This window comes from Procambarus clarkii, chromosome 30 (genome assembly GCF_040958095.1).
Source record: "Procambarus clarkii isolate CNS0578487 chromosome 30, FALCON_Pclarkii_2.0, whole genome shotgun sequence".
Taxonomy (NCBI): domain Eukaryota; kingdom Metazoa; phylum Arthropoda; class Malacostraca; order Decapoda; family Cambaridae; genus Procambarus; species Procambarus clarkii.
This window is the reverse complement of record NC_091179.1, coordinates 24411112-24430187: the sequence shown is the minus strand read 5'-3', so window position 1 is coordinate 24430187 and position 19076 is coordinate 24411112. Positions and strand designations below refer to the sequence as shown.

The following is a 19076-nucleotide window of genomic DNA, read 5'->3' as shown; positions in this document are numbered from 1 at the left end:
TCTCTGGGACACCACTCACTATCATCAACCTGTACTACAATACTTAGAATTGTTGAAATATGCTGGAGCTCCTCTGATGCAAGTGTTGACCCTAGGGGTGTCACCTTTTGAATGTCAAATGTATGTCGATATAGGTGATCCAACATTCATGTAATCACAATACCATTTCAGCTTATGTACACAAAGTTATTATTATTGTGAAAACTCTTTGAATGCGAAGGTTTCTTAGAACACAGACCTTATTTTGTGTAACATTTATGGCTGAAGAAAGGTTTTTGCAATACTCGCATGTATTGGTAGATATCGAGAATTTTTGCTGCGTCTATTGTTGGAGACTAAGTTTCTTAATTGGTATACATATATTGTTGCATGTGATTTCTTACAACACATATATTGGATGCGAAACCTTCTCGCAACACGTGTTATTAGATATGAAGCATTTTTGCAACTCGTGTATATTGTTGGATACAAAACTTTCTTGCCGCACGTCCAAATGCATTGTTGAATATGAGACTTCCTTGCAACACACACGTATTAAGTAACGTAAGTGTAGCAAACATATTATTATAAACGAATTATTGTTATATGTTAGTGACAAGGTCAGCCTTCCTGTATCTTACTCTTAACATTTTAGTATCAAACCTTACACAAACTATCCATACACAGCTGAAAATATAGACTGTAAGTGGTGATTTAAGCGAAGTTATACTCCTTTGAGTGTATTAAGAGAAGTAGTTATTTATGTTCAACTGCGCTTGAATTTGTTTGAGCCCTGTTAATTGTTTAAATAAATGGGTTTTGTCCCGTTATATCAGTTTACCTTAGGAGCCACAATCTCTTTTTATGGCTTCGACAGCGACAGGAAGCAAGCGGCTTGTCAGTGTTTTGAGTCATATCTTGTATAAATGATTTACGGATTTTAGCCCCGTTGCATTAATTACATGATTTTGAACCCCGTTATATCAATAACAAAGTTTTTAGTCCAGTAGTATCAATAACAGGGCTTTGATTCCTGTAATTGTATCAATAATATGGGTGCTTCTACCCGGATCTTGGGTACATATCCAGGACATTCTTCGTTATTTATTAATTAATGTATTATATATATATACAAACATGCATAATGGGTTGTAAGAAAACATACGATTAAGTGAAACATCGTTGGAAAGCGACTAACACGTATATATTATTAAACATCCGGTTAGTGAGTCCGGTGGTCTTGTGCGAGGCTAGGAACCTACATGACGTCCTCCACTAAGAATCTAACGTTCGAAGCCTCATCACAGCCACACAACGCCATTAACAACCCAGTGATTCGGGCCCCTCCTACTGGAATGGTGTTGTCTGAGAAGATGACACTTGTTGTTTTAGCCTAACATGTGTAGTTTAGGTTAGGTGTTAAATTTTACTTAATTTTCAGTATACACACTGGATTTAAGTCAGGGCTAACATATATAGTATGATAAGGTATCAGTAAGTAGGCTAGAGATATGGCCTAAGAGAGTGAAGGCGAAATATTTATTTTCTGTAGGCTATTACATAATAGCAAACTTCCAATAGCCTGAGATCAAATAATAACTACTCTTAATAAGAAATAATGTTGTTTTATTATCCCGTAGAAAGTATTACACCATCAGAGAGAGTAGCCGACGCAGTTCATACCCGGCTCTAAGTACTGGTGGTGTGATAAGATTACTCGATAAGCAAGGAACAAGCGAGTCAGTGACGACTGTTCACATAACCAGTCACCCTTCTTCCACAACATCGAGCGCAGATTTCATCGGTGTCCGTAAATTTCTTCAACATAAAGCGATGTATTTCATCAAAAAGTGAAACGACAAGAGTCCTGAAAGTTGTGTTTTTGTGTGGAAGTAGAGATTAACCCGTGCCTCTTGGGCTGTGTGTGTGGCTGCTACTCCCCGTGCTGGACGGTGTCTGAGGGCCGGCGGTGACTATAGTGTGGTGCCGGAGAATGTGTCGAGGATGGAGCCTGGTGCTGGCGCTGCTGCTGCTGGTGTCTGCTGCCTCTGCCGCTCAAGACAAGGAAGATGAAGCGGCGAGACAACGGCAGGAGAATCTCGCTAAGTTGGCCAGGATTATGGAAATGGAAGGAGCGTACGGTAGGTTGCCATGTTGTGATCCAGAGGACTGGAGGCAAGGAGGTATGGTAGTATTGCAGTAACATCTGTATGATAATAGTAGCCATAATAATTCCTGAATTTACCTGAGGGCCACTAATAATAGGGGCCTCGACAAGGACAGGATGTTGGCGGCTTGTCAAAGGTCCTCCAATTTTCCCTGATTATCTTTTCCAGTTGTATATTAAAACCCAACAGTTTTGGCATTTACGGCTTCGGCGGGTAGGCGGTACCATGGGTACCATGGCGATGCCAGCAATAACTAATTCGTTTTGTCCGGGACAGGAAGCGTGTATATATATACACGTTGCTTGGATTGGTCGGTACAGCAGGAGCCTCGCTTCGTGCAGGTAGTAGATGTAGAAGTAAATACGTAGTAACCGTAGTATTGATATAGGAGTATATAGTCAAACTGGTTTGGCGCTTTCTCCTCATAATTACCTTACCTTGGTATAGGCGTAACTGTAGTGGTATGTCATTAGCAGTCGTAGTTACATGCAACTGTAATAGTTGTATGGTGGTAATAGTTATGTAGTAATAATAGCTGTATAGTAGTAATAGCTGTATAGTAGTAATAGTTATATAGTAATAATAGCTATATAGTAATAATAGCTATATAGTAGTAATAGCTGTATAGTAGTAATAGTTATATAGTAATAATAGCTATATAGTAGTAATAGCTGTATAGCAGTAATAGCTGTATAGTAATAATAGCTGTATAGTAGTAATAGCTATATAGTAATAATAGCTATATAGTAGTAATAGCTGTATAGTAATAATAGCTGTATAGTAGTAATAGCTATATAGTAATAATAGCTATATAGTAGTAATAGCTGTATAGTAATAATAGCTGTATAGTAGTAATAGCTATATAGTAATAATAGCTATATAGTAGTAATAGCTGTATAGCAGTAATAGCTGTATAGTAATAATAGCTGTATAGTAGTAATAGCTATATAGTAATAATAGCTGTATAGTAGTAATAGCTATATAGTAATAATAGCTATATAGTAGTAATAGCTGTATAGTAATAATAGCTATATAGTAATAATAGCTGTATAGTAGTAATAGCTATATAGTAATAATAGCTGTATAGTAGTAATAGCTATATAGTAATAATAGCTATATAGTAGTAATAGCTATATAGTAGTAATAGCTGTATAGTAGTAATAGCTGTATAGTAGTAATAGCTATATAGTAATAATAGCTATATAGTAGTAATAGCTGTATAGTAATAATAGCTGTATAGTAGTAATAGCTATATAGTAATAATAGCTATATAGCAGTAATAGCTGTATAGTAATAATAGCTGTATAGTAGTAATAGCTATATAGTAATAATAGCTATATAGCAGTAATAGCTGTATAGTAATAATAGCTGTATAGTAGTAATAGCTATATAGTAATAATAGCTATATAGTAGTAATAGCTGTATAGTAATAATAGCTGTATAGTAGTAATAGCTATATAGTAATAATAGCTATATAGTAGTAATAGCTGTATAGTAATAATAGCTGTATAGTAGTAATAGCTATATAGTAATAATAGCTATATAGCAGTAATAGCTGTATAGTAATAATAGCTGTATAGTAGTAATAGCTATATAGTAATAATAGCTATATAGTAGTAATAGCTGTATAGTAGTAATAGCTATATAGTAATAATAGCTATATAGCAGTAATAGCTGTATAGTAATAATAGCTGTATAGTAGTAATAGCTATATAGTAATAATAGCTATATAGCAGTAATAGCTGTATAGTAATAATAGCTGTATAGTAGTAATAGCTATATAGTAATAATAGCTATATAGTAGTAATAGCTGTATAGTAATAATAGCTGTATAGTAGTAATAGCTATATAGTAATAATAGCTATATAGCAGTAATAGCTGTATAGTAATAATAGCTGTATAGTAGTAATAGCTATATAGTAATAATAGCTATATAGTAGTAATAGCTGTATAGTAATAATATCTATTTAGGGAAGTTTAGGTCTTATATTTATCCTGCAGTTAAAAAAAAAACGTTTCCAGTTTCTTCAGATTCAGTAATACAAAAGTCAACTTTGTGGTGGTCCATCACTACATACTGGTACTTCCCACCAAATGGTTACTGTGATCATTCTACGAGTATGGCTGAATAATAGCTATATAATAGTAATAGCTATGTTGTAATAAGGATCATAATGCTGAATAAGAAAATTAAAACTAATTTGTTGCAATTTACCGATATTAAGAGGGATACATTCTTAAAGATAGGAGATATAGCAATTAATTTAAAGTAGAAAATCATTAAGATGCATAGGATTTGAAAGACATCTACTTTAAACTAAATATTCATTAAAGTTATAGAAGTTTCCTATACCTCAGCATTGTATGTCAATTAAGTAACACTTGAAATTTAGTTTGTACCTGGATAGTGTTATTTTATAATAGCTTATGTCTCTGAAGTATAGACAATGGTTATTATTCCCTTATAACTTTGCTTTGACCTCTGTCTTAGCCAAGGGAAGATGTCTTGAAGGTTACTTGAAGGCTGCCGACTCCATAACAAGAGCTATGGCCGTAGCAGCTCTTGATAAGGAGTCGGCAGCCTTTAAGTAACCTTCAAGACATCTTCCCTAAGCTATCTAAGGGAAGATGTCTGAGCAAGGTTTGAGAGGAATAATAGCCATTTACTACACTTCAGAGACATAAGCAATTATAAAGTAACACTTCCCTTGGAAACAAATTTTGTTGTATAGTGTAATGATACCAATCGTCATTGTATTAATTGAAACGTAAATAATTTTTATATCAGTCGTTTTAATGTAATAAATACAAATATAAAATAAATACTACTCACAAACATTTATATAAAATTAAACAGTGGCTAGGCTTACTCTTCCGTTCATTCGTTCACACATGAAAGAGTATACTGTAATACTTTGAATACCGGTGTAGACGAAAGTATTAAGTAAAGTATTCGTAGTAGCATATAAGAAAAAGTAGTACATAAGAATAAAGGTAACTGCAGAAGGCCTATTGGCCCATACGAGGCAGGTCCTATTTATAACCAAAGTGACAGCAGAAGAGGATAATTGACTGGAATGTACCTCAATGGGGTCTTGAAGCCGACGGCTTGTCAAAGGTCCTCCTATTATTCTTGAGAATATTTTTCCAGCTGAATTTTGAAATGGAGCGTTGTCTTATATTTACGGCTTCAGCAGATAGGTGATTCCATTGGTGTATTACCCTATAGGTGAAAAGTTTCTCCCTTTTGTCTTGCACATTGTGGCTTGTTGAGCTGGAAGTTGTTGCCCATAGTTGGAGTTAAATGGATCTTATAAAGGAATGATTTTAGATTAATACTTTCCAATTGTTCAGAATGTTCAAGGTCTCGATGAAGGGAAGGGAACTATCAGGAGAAAGCGCCAAGACATTACGACTATATAGCACTGGGAAAGGGTCAGGATAAGGTTTTGGGATGGGACGGGGGGGGGAAGGAATGGTGCCCAACCACTTGGACGGTCGGGGATTGAACGCCGACCTGCATGAAGCGAGACCGTCGCTCTACCGTCCAGCCCAAGTGGTTGGTCTCGATGAGATGAACTGTGTGGTGTGTGGGCTGTAGTGGTGTTACTCCTCATGTCCTCAACCTTTCCCATATAAGAGTTAACTCAATTGTGAGATAAGTTTTAGCGTTCTGCGTAGAACTTTTTACAATTGAGTTTCGTCCTTTTGAAGGTTGAGACTCCATGCTTGGATGCATGCAGTAGGTGGGGGGGGGATGCAAAAAAGATTTAAACAGCTGAATCACCGCCTCTTTTGGCTTGACATATATTAATAGAAGTAATACAGTTGATTAATCAACAAAAGTGCAGAGATGAGACTAGTCCATTAATCATGCATAAAGTCCTTACAGGTGAATCGTCATCTACTCTTTTAAGTAGACGATCTTAATATTCTTAGTTTCTCTGCGTCGTTGTCAGCCCTTGTGCTCTTCACTATCAGATTAGTTTATGGCAAAATAACATTTGACTGAATGACTGCTTCCTGGGCAGGTAGAGACCAGCAGCAAATCACAATGAGTGTGAGAATACACCCAAGTCATTCAGTCAAATGTTGTCTTCACTATTTCTTCCATTCACTATTTAGCATACACAGGTCCCACATTTGATAACCATACAGATTGGTTCACTGTTAAATATTAAATAATTGTATTTCATTCACTGGACTATGCGTCTTCAGCCTCGCAATTATTTTATTAAATAATTGGACTTCCGATTAGGCGTCAAGACGACAAAATTCACTTATTGAGACATAAGTTCTTATTGTCAGGTCTTTATAGACCCTTAGCAAATAAATATTATGACCCAAATGCTTTCCTAAATATTTTGCAGAAGTATCTCTGCTTAGTATTATTTTCAGATTTGTGTAGACTTATGTGCTTTTAAATCACTAAGACTACATCAGTAGCAAAAACAAAAGCACGGGTCTTATTACTGCGTTTGATCCTAACTCTATCATTCGTAGGTCAAGCACGTGATAAAGCAAAATACGACGAGAAGACCCAAGGACATGGCTCAAACAAAATATACAATGGTAGCCTAACAGTTTAGTTTAGTTCATTTATTATGCACCCCATACCCATCTTGTGGGGGGTAGTGGAAAGGGTTACAGAGGCACATAATGGGCTCAGGGACTGAACCCCACAATTCATTTAGCTAAGCAAGTTACAATCTTGATGAGCTAGTTACAAAATTCAATATAAGTCGTCACATCAACAATGGGTTCGAGATCGACCTCAAGTACAGGTTCTAAATTAAGCAACTGACATATGTGGAGAGCTAGTGTCACAATTGATATGTTTGTCCTGCACACCGCCCCCCATCCAGTGGGCAGCGGTGGATAGGTTACAATACCTAACAGCAGGTGACAATGCTCAGGTGTAGTATGCAGGGAGGCCTACTCAGAGACCGGGTCGCGGGAACCTTCAGCCCCGGAACTAACAGGGGGCTGACAACAGAACGGTACTCACCTAGTTGTGCTTGCGGGGGTTGAGCTCTGGCTCTTTGATCCCGGCTCTCAACTGTCAATCAACTGTGTACAGATTCCCGAGCCTACTGGGCTCTATCATATCTACATTTGAAACTGTGTATGGAGTCAGCCTCCATCGAAAAAATTCTTTCTAATATCCCTGTGGTTCATTTGGATACTCAGTTTCCACTTGCGTGCCACCCGTGTTAAACAGTTTATCCTTATCTATCCCTGTCAATTCCTCTGAGAATTGTATAGGTCGTGATCATGTCTCCCCTAACTCTTGTGTCTTCCAGTGTCGTGAGGTTCAGTTCCAGTAATCTTTCGTTATAGATCATCCCTCTCAGCTCGGGGGACTAGCCTGGTGGCATCTTCTCTTATCTTGAGGTTATCTTGAGAAGATTTCGGGACTTAGCGTCCCCGCGGCCCGGTCCTCGACCAGGCCTCCTTTTTTGTTACACATCCCCGGGAAGCAGCCCGCAGCATTTGTCTAACTCCCATGTACCTATTTACTGCCAGGTGAACAGGAGCATCAGGGTGAAAAAAAACTCTGCCCCATTTGTTTCCGCCTCCACCGGGTATCGAACCCGGAACCTTTGGTCTACGAATCCTGAGCGCTGTCCGGCCCCTTCTGAACCTTTTCAAACTTCGTTTTGTGTTTGACTAGATGTGGACTCCAGGCTTGAGCTGCATATTCCAGTATTGGTCTGACATATGTGGTATACAAGCTTCTGAATTATTCCTAAACACAAGTCTCTGAAGGTAGTTCTAATGTTCGCCAGCCTTGCATTCCCCGCTGATGTTATCCTTTTGATGTGGGCTTCAGGGGACAGGTCTGGTATAATATTAACCCCCAGAATTTTCTCTCGTCTTGACTCCTGAAGGATTTCCTCTCCCAACTGGTACCTTGTGTTTGGCCTGCTCCCTACACCTATCTTCATCACTTTGCACTTGCTTCAGTTAAACTCTAGTAGCCATTTGTTGAACCATTTCGTCAGTGTGTCCAGGTCATCCTATAGCCTCTTGCTGTCCTCCTGTCTTAATCCTTCTCATAATTTTAGCACCATCAGTAAACATTGAGTGGAATGAGTCTATACCTTCTGGAAGATCATTCACGTATATCAGAAACAGGACAGGTCCGAGTACAGAACCCTGTGGGACTCCGCTGGTGACATCACGCCAGTCTGAGGTCTCACCCCTCACAGTTACTCTTTTGCTTCCTGTTATTTAGGTACTCCTTTATCCATTAGAGCACCCTAACCTAACCTACCACTTACTCCAGCTTGTTTCTCCAACTTATGCAACAGTCTCTAATGGGGTACTATGTTGAAAGCTTTCTGACAGTTCAAGAAAATGCAGTCTGCCCATCCTTTTCTTTCTTGCTTTATGCTTGTTGCTTGGTCATAGAATTCAATTAAGCCTGTGAGACACGACTTGCTTTCACTGAACCCATGCTGGTGACGTGTTACAAAGTTCCTTCTCTCCAGATGTGCTACCAGACTTTTTCTCACGATCTTCTCCATCACCTTGCATGGTGTACAAGCTAAGGACACTGGCCTGTAGTTTAGGGCCTCCCGTCTATTCCCCTTTTTGTTACTATGACTATGACTATTTTGGGACTATGTTAACTGTCTTCTAACTCTCTGGTAGATCTCCTGTTTCCAGTGACCTGTTATACACCATAAATAGTGGCATGCAAAGTGCTTCCGCCCCCTCTTTTAGCATCCATGGTGAGATTCCATCAGGATCAACAGCCTTAGTCACGTTAGATCGAGCAGATACCTCCTAACCTCATCTCTGGTAATTTCAATATCTTCCGAGTCTGCTTGGTTTATCGCCACCTTTCATAGTTCAGGGACTTCTTGCTCTATTGTGAAGACCTCCTGGAATATCTTGTTCAGTTCTTCACACACCTCTTTGTCGTTCTTTGTGTACCCATCTTCTCCCTTTTTTAGTTTCATCACCTGTTCTTTCACCGTTGTTTTCCTCCTGATGTGGCTGTATAACAGTTTTGGTTGGCTCTTGGCTTTGTTTGCTATGTCGTTTTCAAACTGCCTCTCTGCTTCTCTCCTCACACTGAGGTACCCATTCCTGACCCTCTGGTGTCTCGCTCTGCTTTCTGGTGTCCTGTTTGCTGGGGTTTCTGTTTGTAGTTTCTCCATGCCCTTGTGCTCAGCTCCCTTGCTTCCTCACATGCCTGACTGAACCATGGATTCCCCCTTTGCTTTTCGTTTTTTTTTCTTTCTGTGCCGGGATAAACCTGTTTTCTGTCTCCTGACACTTCTTGGTGATTGAGTCCATAATACTTTGTACAGACTTTCCTCTGAGCTCTGTCCCACAATGGTATTTCTATTAGAAATGTTATAACCTTATTATAGTTTCAGCCTTTTATTTTTCGGTCCATTCCTTGAATGGGTTAATCCTACTTCCACCGATACTCAAATGTTAGGACACTGTGGTCACTCATGCCTATGGGGGTTTCTGATTTGACTTCCTTTATGTCTGACTCGTTCAGGGTGAATACCAGATCAAGTCTGGCTGGTTCATCATTTCCTCTCATTCTTGTGGGTCCCTTGACATGTTGGCAGAGAAAGTTTCTTGTCGTCACGTCTAATAGTTTAGCTGTCCATGTTTCTGTCCCTCAGTGTGGTTCTCTGCTTCCCAGTCTATCTTTCTATGGCTGAAGTCACTCATGATAATAGTTTAGATTTCTTCCTGCAGGCAATAGAAGCCGCTCTCTCTATTATGTTAATGGTTGCCATGTTGTTCCTGTCATACTCCTGTCTGGGTCTTTTGTCATTTAATGGGGCGGGGGGTATATATTACTACTGCCATTATCCTTGGTCCACCCATTATCATAGTGCCTGCTATGTAGTCTCTGAAATCTTAACAGACTGGGATGTCCATCTCTTTGAGACTCCATGCCTTCCTATGCTTCCTTGTCATCAGAGCCACCCCACCCCCTCCTCCTCTTCCCTCCCTCTCTTTCCTTACTATATAGTAGTCCTGTGGAAACACTGCATTTGTTATGATGCTGGAGAGTTTTGTTTCTGTGAGTGGTATTACATCAGAGTTTTTCTTCTCGTGTCCTTTGTACAAGTTCACTTATTTTATTCGTAATCCCATCTATGTTTGTATATATCACCTTGAAGCTCACTTGCATCTGTCAATCCTCACTTACTCTTACTCTTGCTGGCTGTTCCTCTGGTGCAGACAGTTGTTCCATGGACTGGGCTGCGTGTGTGGGGTTGGTGTGCAGTGTGACCTGTCAGACCAAACTTACTTACGGTAAGGTAGGTCTCGTGAAGGTGACCAGCGCACCACGATTGATTGATGACAAATTAAGCCACCCAAGAGGAGGCACGGGCATGAATAGCCTGCAAAACACACCACTGTTTCTGTTTATATATATATAGCCTATACATATAGGCTAGTGTATATAAGCCTATACACGTTAGGCTTATATCGAGGTCTTCTGAAGGTCGAACTACTGACTTTTCCTAGGATGCAACCCCCCAATCATCAACAGTTGACTAATTCACGGGTGAAGAGATATTAGGTAAAAGAAAACGTGCTTTCTTCATTTCTGTCTCGCCTGGGATTAGAATCCGGAATTCCCGATTATGAGTCGAGAGCGAGGCCAACTGTGCTACGGAGACTTGTTAGGTATTTCTGTAACGATGTCTGTACGACCGTTAATTTTTCACACATTTCTGAATATGTGTTTACATCTGTGGTGTGGCTCCGGGTGTAGCCACGCAGGAAAGCCTCACATTCAACACAACATGTCTGATTTGGGAAACAAATCAACACAGGACGACATAGATCATCCCAAATCTTAGTCAACTCTCATACCGGAAAATATGCAGAATAGTTTGTAATCCGAGATTAAATTAAATAGTCACTCAGATCCAGGTATATAATACCATTTGTATACTATAAATGGTAATTGAGCAGTCACTAATAACATTTAAAAAAATCAAATGTTTATTCAGGTCACGTACATACATACAAGGTGTGATACAAGCATTGATGAATTTATAGATAGAGCTAATACATACAATGCCTAAAGCCACTATTACGCAAAGCGTTTCGCGCAGGAAAAACACTAAAGACTAAAACTTAATACTAATTGAGATTAAAGTATAAATGGTGTTGAGAACATATAAAAATGTTGAAAATGTAGTGTTGTGAAGTTTGTTACCTGCCTTAAGTATCCCAGACTATTTCTGAGGCTAGCTAGTAGGCTGTCTAGTGGACGCTCTGTGCTGTCCCTCCATATCCTCCTCACTACTAAACAGCACAGCTCCTAATACTAATGCACTATGCTATTGCAGGGTTAATAAATGGCTCTTCTGTCAGATCTATTTTCTTGGAGAAGTGTAATTTTAACAGTAGAAATTGGGATATCTGATCTAAATCGATTTCATGTTTTAGCTGGCATGCCTGTGTCATCATGATGGGTAATACCTATGTGAGATGGTCTCCATGCTTGTGTACATTAGTTCAAGTGGGAGGGAGGGAGGAAGGGAATTATCAGGGGAAGCACCAAGTCATTACGACTATAAAGCACTTGGAAGGGGTCAGGATAAGGATTTGGGATGGGACGGGGGGAAAGGAATGGTGCCCAACCACTTAGACGGTCGGGGATTGAACCTCGACCTGCATGAAGCGAGACCATCGCTCTGCCGTCCAGCCCAAGTGGTTGGACACGCACAAGATGTTTATTGAGCTGGGTGACCGTTTTCTTTTCCTTGAAGTTCACTAATAATCTGCTTCTCGTATACAAAGTAAAACGCTTATTTTCCAAGAGCCTATGGTGTTATTGTGTTATTTGTGGTGCGGAGTGTTATCAGCTGTTATCTAGCAGGTGGGTGTTATGTCAACCCAGCAGAACCACGCATTCACCTGCGCACACATAGTTACAATGAAAGACTCACGTCCCTAGAAGACAGAAGAATTAGGGGAGACATGATTACTAAATACAAGATTCTCAGTGGAATTGATAGGATGGATGAGAACGGAATTCTTGGCACGGGTAGTACTCGAACGAGGGGTCATAGGTGGAAACTAAGCACCCAAATGAGCCAGAGACATTATAAATAATATTTTCAGTGTCAGAGTAGTGAACAAATGAAAGGCACTAAGAAGTGGGGTGGCGGAGGCAGACTTAAAACACTGTTTAAAATGTATATATAATAGAGCCCAATAGATTCAGGAACGTGTACATCAGTTGAGAGGCGGGACCAAAGAGCCGAAGCTCAATCCCCGATAGCACAATTAGGTGAGTACACGAAACGTCAAAATGTGATGATATATCACATTAAATCCTTTAAGAGCCAACCGTAGGACCCTATAGTTCTTAATTTATACATGTAAATTATACATTGACCTAGAGGAAATCGCATTTTAATTGTCAATATTTGCGGTTTGACTCAGAACTGATAAAGAGCATAAGAACGGAGGACTACTTCAAGAGACTGATGACGTTAATTGAAAGTTCCTCTTCTAAGCTGTCCGAGGAGGGCCGGACGACTCAAACAGAAAACGGAACAGTACGTCACTTTTGTGAGTCGATTTCATTTCAAATTACGTCCAAATTTGGCCATAGTGCGCATACGAGCCAAAAGTGACGTTATTTTTAAGAGGACGGGTTGACCCAACAGATTGTCTACTTGAGTCAACCCTCAAGACCACGAAGGAATATCTTGCAAATGGTTCCCAGTCTTGCTCCCGTGGCTTCCCGTCCTCTCCTGTTAACCCGTTCTCCCGATAGTACATCGTATTTTGACGTATAACTTACCTAAGGCTCCTAACTTACCTAACTGATGTTAGGTAAGTCAAAAATCATAGCCGTTCCCAAAATTGATGTGGTCACATTTTCTATTCGTGGGTCCTCGGCTAGGTTAGGTTCATGCAATTTAATACATCAGTTTAGTGACGTTGTGAATGTTCTGAGAGGGCGGGGCTGCTAGGAGGGTGCTCTATGTGAGGAGAGAAACTGGTGTTGCATCACAGAGTTTAGTTTAGTTCATTTATTATGCACCCCATACCTATCTTGTGGGGGATAGTGGAAAGGGTTACAGAGGCACATAATGGGCTCAGGGACTGAACCCCACAATTCATTTAGCTAAGCAAGTTACAATCTCGATGAGCTAGTTACAAAATTCAATATAAGTCGGCACATCAACAATGGGTTCGAGATCGACCACAAGTACAATTTCTAAATTAAGCAACTGACATATGTGGAGAGCTAGTGTCACAATTGATATGTTTGTCCTGCACACCGCCCCCCATCCAGAAAAATAACTTAAACATCCTATTAACAATATTTGTTAAAACCAATAATCTTAAAATGACATAGTATTTGCTAGATATTATGTAAGATTTTTAGCTGGGTGTATTTATAATGAAATTTATAATGTTGTTGACTAAATCACTGTTTCACAACAAATCGAAAGCTATCATGATATAGTTAATATTTATAATTGAATTAAATTACTCAGAATTTGACACTAGTATGAGATGAGTCGAGAGGAACCGAAAATGATCCTAGATATAGAAAAGAGGGAGTGTAGGTGAAGTTTGTTAAAATTTAAAAGATACTCTACTTTAATCATTAATATTTCAAAATTCAAACAACATATATAATGCAGTTTGTATTTGTTAAATATGTTAAATAAGTTTTATGTTATTTGATAAATTACGTACTGTCATTTAGGAAAATATTCGTTTCCGGGTGCCCTAATTATGAGGGTAAAGTGCGAAGGGTGGGCTTGACAATGGTAGTATGTGCCGAGTAATCAGCACATAGTACCCTTAAGATAGGTAATGAGATAAAAGGTTGTAGTCAACATGTCGCCTGGGAGCAGAACAGGTCCGGGGTGTCAAATAGAATCCGGGAGTAGACGTCATAGCCAACGGATGTCTGGGAGCCCATATAAACACATCTTGTGCAACATATCGGCATACATAGACGAGATAAAGCACCTAAATTATTGGGATCGTCTCAAAGCTCTCCAAATGTACTCACTAGAAAGGAGACGAGAGAGATACCAAATAATATACACGTGGAAGATACTGGAGGGCCAAGTACCAAATCTACACAGTAAAATAACAACATACTGGAGTGAACGATATGGAAGAAAATACAGAATAGAACGAGTGAAGAGCAGAGGTGCCATAGGCACAATCAGAGAACACTGTATAAACATCAGAGGTCCGCGGTTGTTCAAGACCCTCCCAGCGGCTATAAGAAATATTGCCGGAACAACCGTGGACATCTTCAAGAGAAAACTAGACTGTTTTCTCCAAGGAGTGCCGGACCAGCCGGGCTGTGGTGGGTATGTGGGCCTGCGGGCCGCTCCAAGCAACAGCCTGGTGGACCAAACTCTCACAAGTCAAGCCTGGCCTCGGGCCGGGCTTGGGGAGTAGAAGAACTTTCAAAAAATCCACCCAGCTAGTATATATAAGGCCGGCCACACACGTGCAATTTTAACTGACAGTTATGACTGTTCAGTTATAACTGTCACAGTTCCAACTGACGTCAGCTAAAAATGAAATGCACACACACACACAGTTCAATCCCTCAGTTTTACCATGGATTCCGAGGAGTACGATCTTGCCGTTCTTGGTGTATTCTTGGTAATGCTACAAGCAAATAGAAAAAAGAAAACTAAGAAGCGTAAGCAGTGGTGCAAAAAGTGATTACTAAGGCGAAATCAATGTTCTGATATTAAATTGTTAAAGGAATTAAGTGAAGAACCAATTGATTTTCTCAATTATTTGCGCATGACTGAAACACATGGTTTTGTTCACGTGCCATCTCAAACATCACTCACCGCTACCACCTGTAGAAAGGAGAAGTTGAGAACTGTACAGTTACGAATCCCCACGCACGCTCAGTTCAGTTACTCCTTTCAGTTAAAAATATGGAACAATGCATTTGTCGCAGTTTAACTGTACAGTTCTGTTGAACTGACGAAATGAGCAACTGAGATACCCACACGCGTGCAGTTTTATCTGACAGTTTTAACTGAACAGTTATAACTGTCAGTTAAAACTGCACGTGTGTGGCCGGCCTGATATAATTACTCAAAGGTAAAAAGAAAGTGTAACATGATTTATGAATGACAATAAATGTGAACAAAATTTGAAACTTTCTCATGGAAACAATAACAACTAAGGTTTTAATAATGTGGAACAATAAAATTTTATAAGCTAAAGTTAAAATCAAGGGCATAAAATAGAGAGAGAATTGAAGGTGGGAAGGTAGGGAGCACTAGGCTAGTGAAATGTTGTTTTATCACTTATCACTTGTAGATAACGATAACATATCTCCCACAGGTATGAGTTACTATCTGACTCACAATATCCGTTACGCACGTTTGAATTTTGAGCTCACAACATAGTAATCAAATTAATATGAACAGACAGAAATAGATACGATCATGCATTCTATGGCCTAATTTATACTTTACTTTACTTTACAATTTATACTTTAACCTCAATTAGTATTAAGTTTTAGTCGTAGTGTTTTTCCTGCCCGAAACGCTTTGCGTAATAGTGGCTTTAGGCATTGTATGTACTAGTCCTATCTATAAATCCATCAACGTTTTGTATCTTACCTTGTATGTATGTACCTTACCTGAATAAATATTTGATTTGATTTTGATTTGATTTGAATTATATTCCCTCCAAGGACAAAGCTTTGGCGTAGTAGAGGCCTTGAATTTTTCTCCTGTGGCCCTGCAGCCAGCTGAGTGTGGCTTATGAATCCGAAAGTTTCTTCTGTCTGAAAGAGAGTAGTTAGACTTGGTAAAAATAAATAAATAAATGCACTGCACGCATTTTTGCAGTGCATGAAAGCCCATACATTCTCCATGTGCCTTTATCTGAAAGTAGAGTCTACCATTGTTTCCGATTGGCTAGTTTATATTGCAGCCCGTACTCATCCTATATCTACCAAGTGGCTACTGCTCCTACAGGCCACATGCTTCATCGGTTAGGCAATTAAAGGTTCAGTGTGGCACTTCTGAACCAATTATAATAGGTTGGCCAATCCTGGTTATGCTCAAGCAAGCACTGGAAGGTCCAGAAATACATAACAAGCCTTAAAATGTACTTCGCGTTGCCCTTGGAGTCTATGGGGTAAATGAAGCTGAGAATACAGCGCCACTTCTTAGGAGGTATAAGAAGTCCCAAGTCCCCAAGTCCCCTTAATATACCCAAGAGGTATATTAAGTCCCAAGTGTTCTCACTGTGGGACTTAACTAGGAAGAAGCCCTGTGATTCTGCTGGACTGCAGAGCGCGGGTTCTCTCTGGTGTGACTTCCAGATAGTGAGCCAAGCCTGCCTTTAAGATGGAGCAGTTGAATTGCCCCGCCGTGGAGGTACAAAAGTTAATTAATTAATTAGTTTATTTATTTATTTATTTATTTATTTATTTATTTATTTATTTATTTATTTATTTATTTATTTATTTATTTATTTATATACAAGAAGGTACATTGGGTGGATGAGAGTACATAGCACTGAAGTTTTTACATTCTTGTAAAGCACGCATAGCGTTTCGGGCATGATCTGAGAAGTGCTGCCCGGGGTGTATGAACTGTACTTAAAAAAAGAGAAAAGTGCTAATTACAATTTTGAATGGAATATCAGTTCTCGAATAAACGTGTCTGAGGTCAATCGATTAATTATTTTAGCCTGTAATCAGAAGCCCAAAATTACTACGCATGTTGAAGGTAACCTCCTTGCAAATGTCTCTTCTGAAGAATGCTAAAAAAACTACAGTGCAAGGCTGGGGTAGTGTTGCTCCTACGTTACCTGCTGCAATATTTTGGGAATTCAAAGGAAGTTAGAGAACCAGCGGATTGTGAAAGTTGACGCACATAGCCCGTAGAGACCAACCCAAATACCCACGCTCATCATAATCTTTGCTTCAACCTACGTTTAACTCACGGGCACTTAATGGAGCGCCCCCCCCCCCTGCTCCTTATTGTCCGAACTGCATTGTCCCTCTTACGGTCGTCGGTCGTAGATATCCTTGTTGAATGTCCAGACTTCCAGGACGAGCGTGTCTTGCTCCCCGACCGTCCCTCGCGGTCACCTGTCCCTCGATAGAATGCTTGGTGAATCAGATATCTTTAATATCACTCGCCTTATGCGTTTTTGTTCTCGTATTGGCATCCTTAATAATATATAGCAACCTATCTTCCTGTTTAGACTTTAGATAGTACTTTTCGTAAGTATGTGCACCATTGTATAAACTATGACGTAAAAGGCAATTAGATAATAGAATTCATATGGTCCGAAAGTGAATAGTACCATATGGTTATGGTACTATTCATTTTATGGTCCGAAAAAGTAAAGCTAAAAAACTAACTTATATGTTCCTAGGCCTATTATAGCACATATATGTACCATATTAGGGCTTCAGATAGCGTGTATTAGGCCTAGGAAAGTTAGGTTAGGTTCAAGTTGTTTTCGCAACATAAATACAGCCTTTTCCGGTTTGTCCAAATTCAATAGTAACGATTTCTACTTTCTAATTGTCCATTACGTCATATATTTACCAGTCTCCGTGGTGTAGTGATAAGACACTCGCCTGGCGTTCCGCGAGCGCTGTGTCATGGGTTCGTATCCTGGCCGGGGAGGATTTACTGGGCACAAATCCTTAACTGTAGCCTCTGTTTAACTCAACAGTAAAATGTGTACTTGGTTGTAACAACGATTCTTCGCGGCAGGGGATCGTATTCCAGGGACCATAGGATTAAGGACTTGCCCGAAACGCTACGCGTACTAGTGGCTCTACAAGAATGTAACAACTCTTGTATATATCTAAAAAAAAAAAAAAAATATGTACTATGGTCCGCATGGTTACTAAAGGTACTAACTAAACAGGAGGATGGGTTATTTTTTTGTCTCCTAACTCCCCCTTGCCACTTCGGAGGGGGTGGGGGGGAGTATAGGGTTTTTATATAGCTTCAGGGCACCAATCCCCCCAGCCACTGGGCATGGTGAGAAGGCACCCCCTTAGCATACATATTTCCCTATCAACATAAACTAAAATATATATAAATGGTAGATGGCAATCTCAGCCCACAAGAGTTAAGATGATAATAATAACATGTAAAATGGAAAATTATTTTGTATTCTGTTTTTCTTATATAAGATACAGCACACAAAGGGAGAGGTGCACAGTATATCATTAAAAAAGAACTAAAGCTGAGGGCAAAACAACAAGCAGACTAAGCGGCAAGATTGGTGACTTGACAGCAACATACATGGAAAACAATTGAAAGCGGAAGCTTCTAGCAAGGCCCCGGAGCGGGAGGGTTGTCATGTATGTACATGGGGGTCCCTCCGGCCGCCGCCTTACCCACTCGTGGGCTCCGGCCAGGTCATCCACCCACCTGTGAGACACCATTTGGAGAAGTGGTACTCCAGATGACGACTCTGCTTAGATAGTTAGCTACCAGCTATCCTGGCTGCGGTTCACCTAAACAAGACTATATTGACCCTTATGCACCCAGTGCACGGTGATCCTGGGACTAAGGTGGTCTGCCCCTTGATGTGGTCTTGGAACATATTCTGTAGATGGAATATGTCCAGGTTAAGGCTTTCACAGCGCAAATCTCAAGGTCGCTCTTGGTGAGTCCCATATCCTGAAGACCGCGCACACTCTCTTTGCACCATCCTCCCCTCCAATTAAGGGTTATAGAAGGGGCGGATGTTGTGTGCTTCCCGGTATATTCCCTGACCTTTTCAAGGATCTCTGGGGTGTCGTACTTGTCGCACTTGCTCTGATGTGGACGGGAGAGTGGGAAGTTATCAGCTGAGACCTGGGTGTCTAATATGAAGGCCTCGTCACCTTTGCAAGTGATGATGTCGGGCTTGCAGAAGGTCCCTCCATCCGGT

At 39.9% G+C, this 19076-nt stretch overlaps 1 protein-coding gene across 1 annotated transcript in view; it reads left to right on the top strand.

Annotated features, from left to right (window-relative positions):
* The first annotated feature begins 1708 nt into the window (after positions 1 to 1708).
* The window catches only part of mesh (sushi domain containing 2 mesh), a 57914-nt gene continuing 40546 nt past the window's right edge, over positions 1709 to 19076 (top strand). The window contains exon 1 of the mRNA XM_045754215.2: positions 1709 to 2120. Within this exon, the coding sequence (XP_045610171.1) occupies positions 1973 to 2120 (148 nt within the window). The 5' untranslated portion in view covers positions 1709 to 1972. The remainder of the gene's footprint in view (positions 2121 to 19076) is intronic.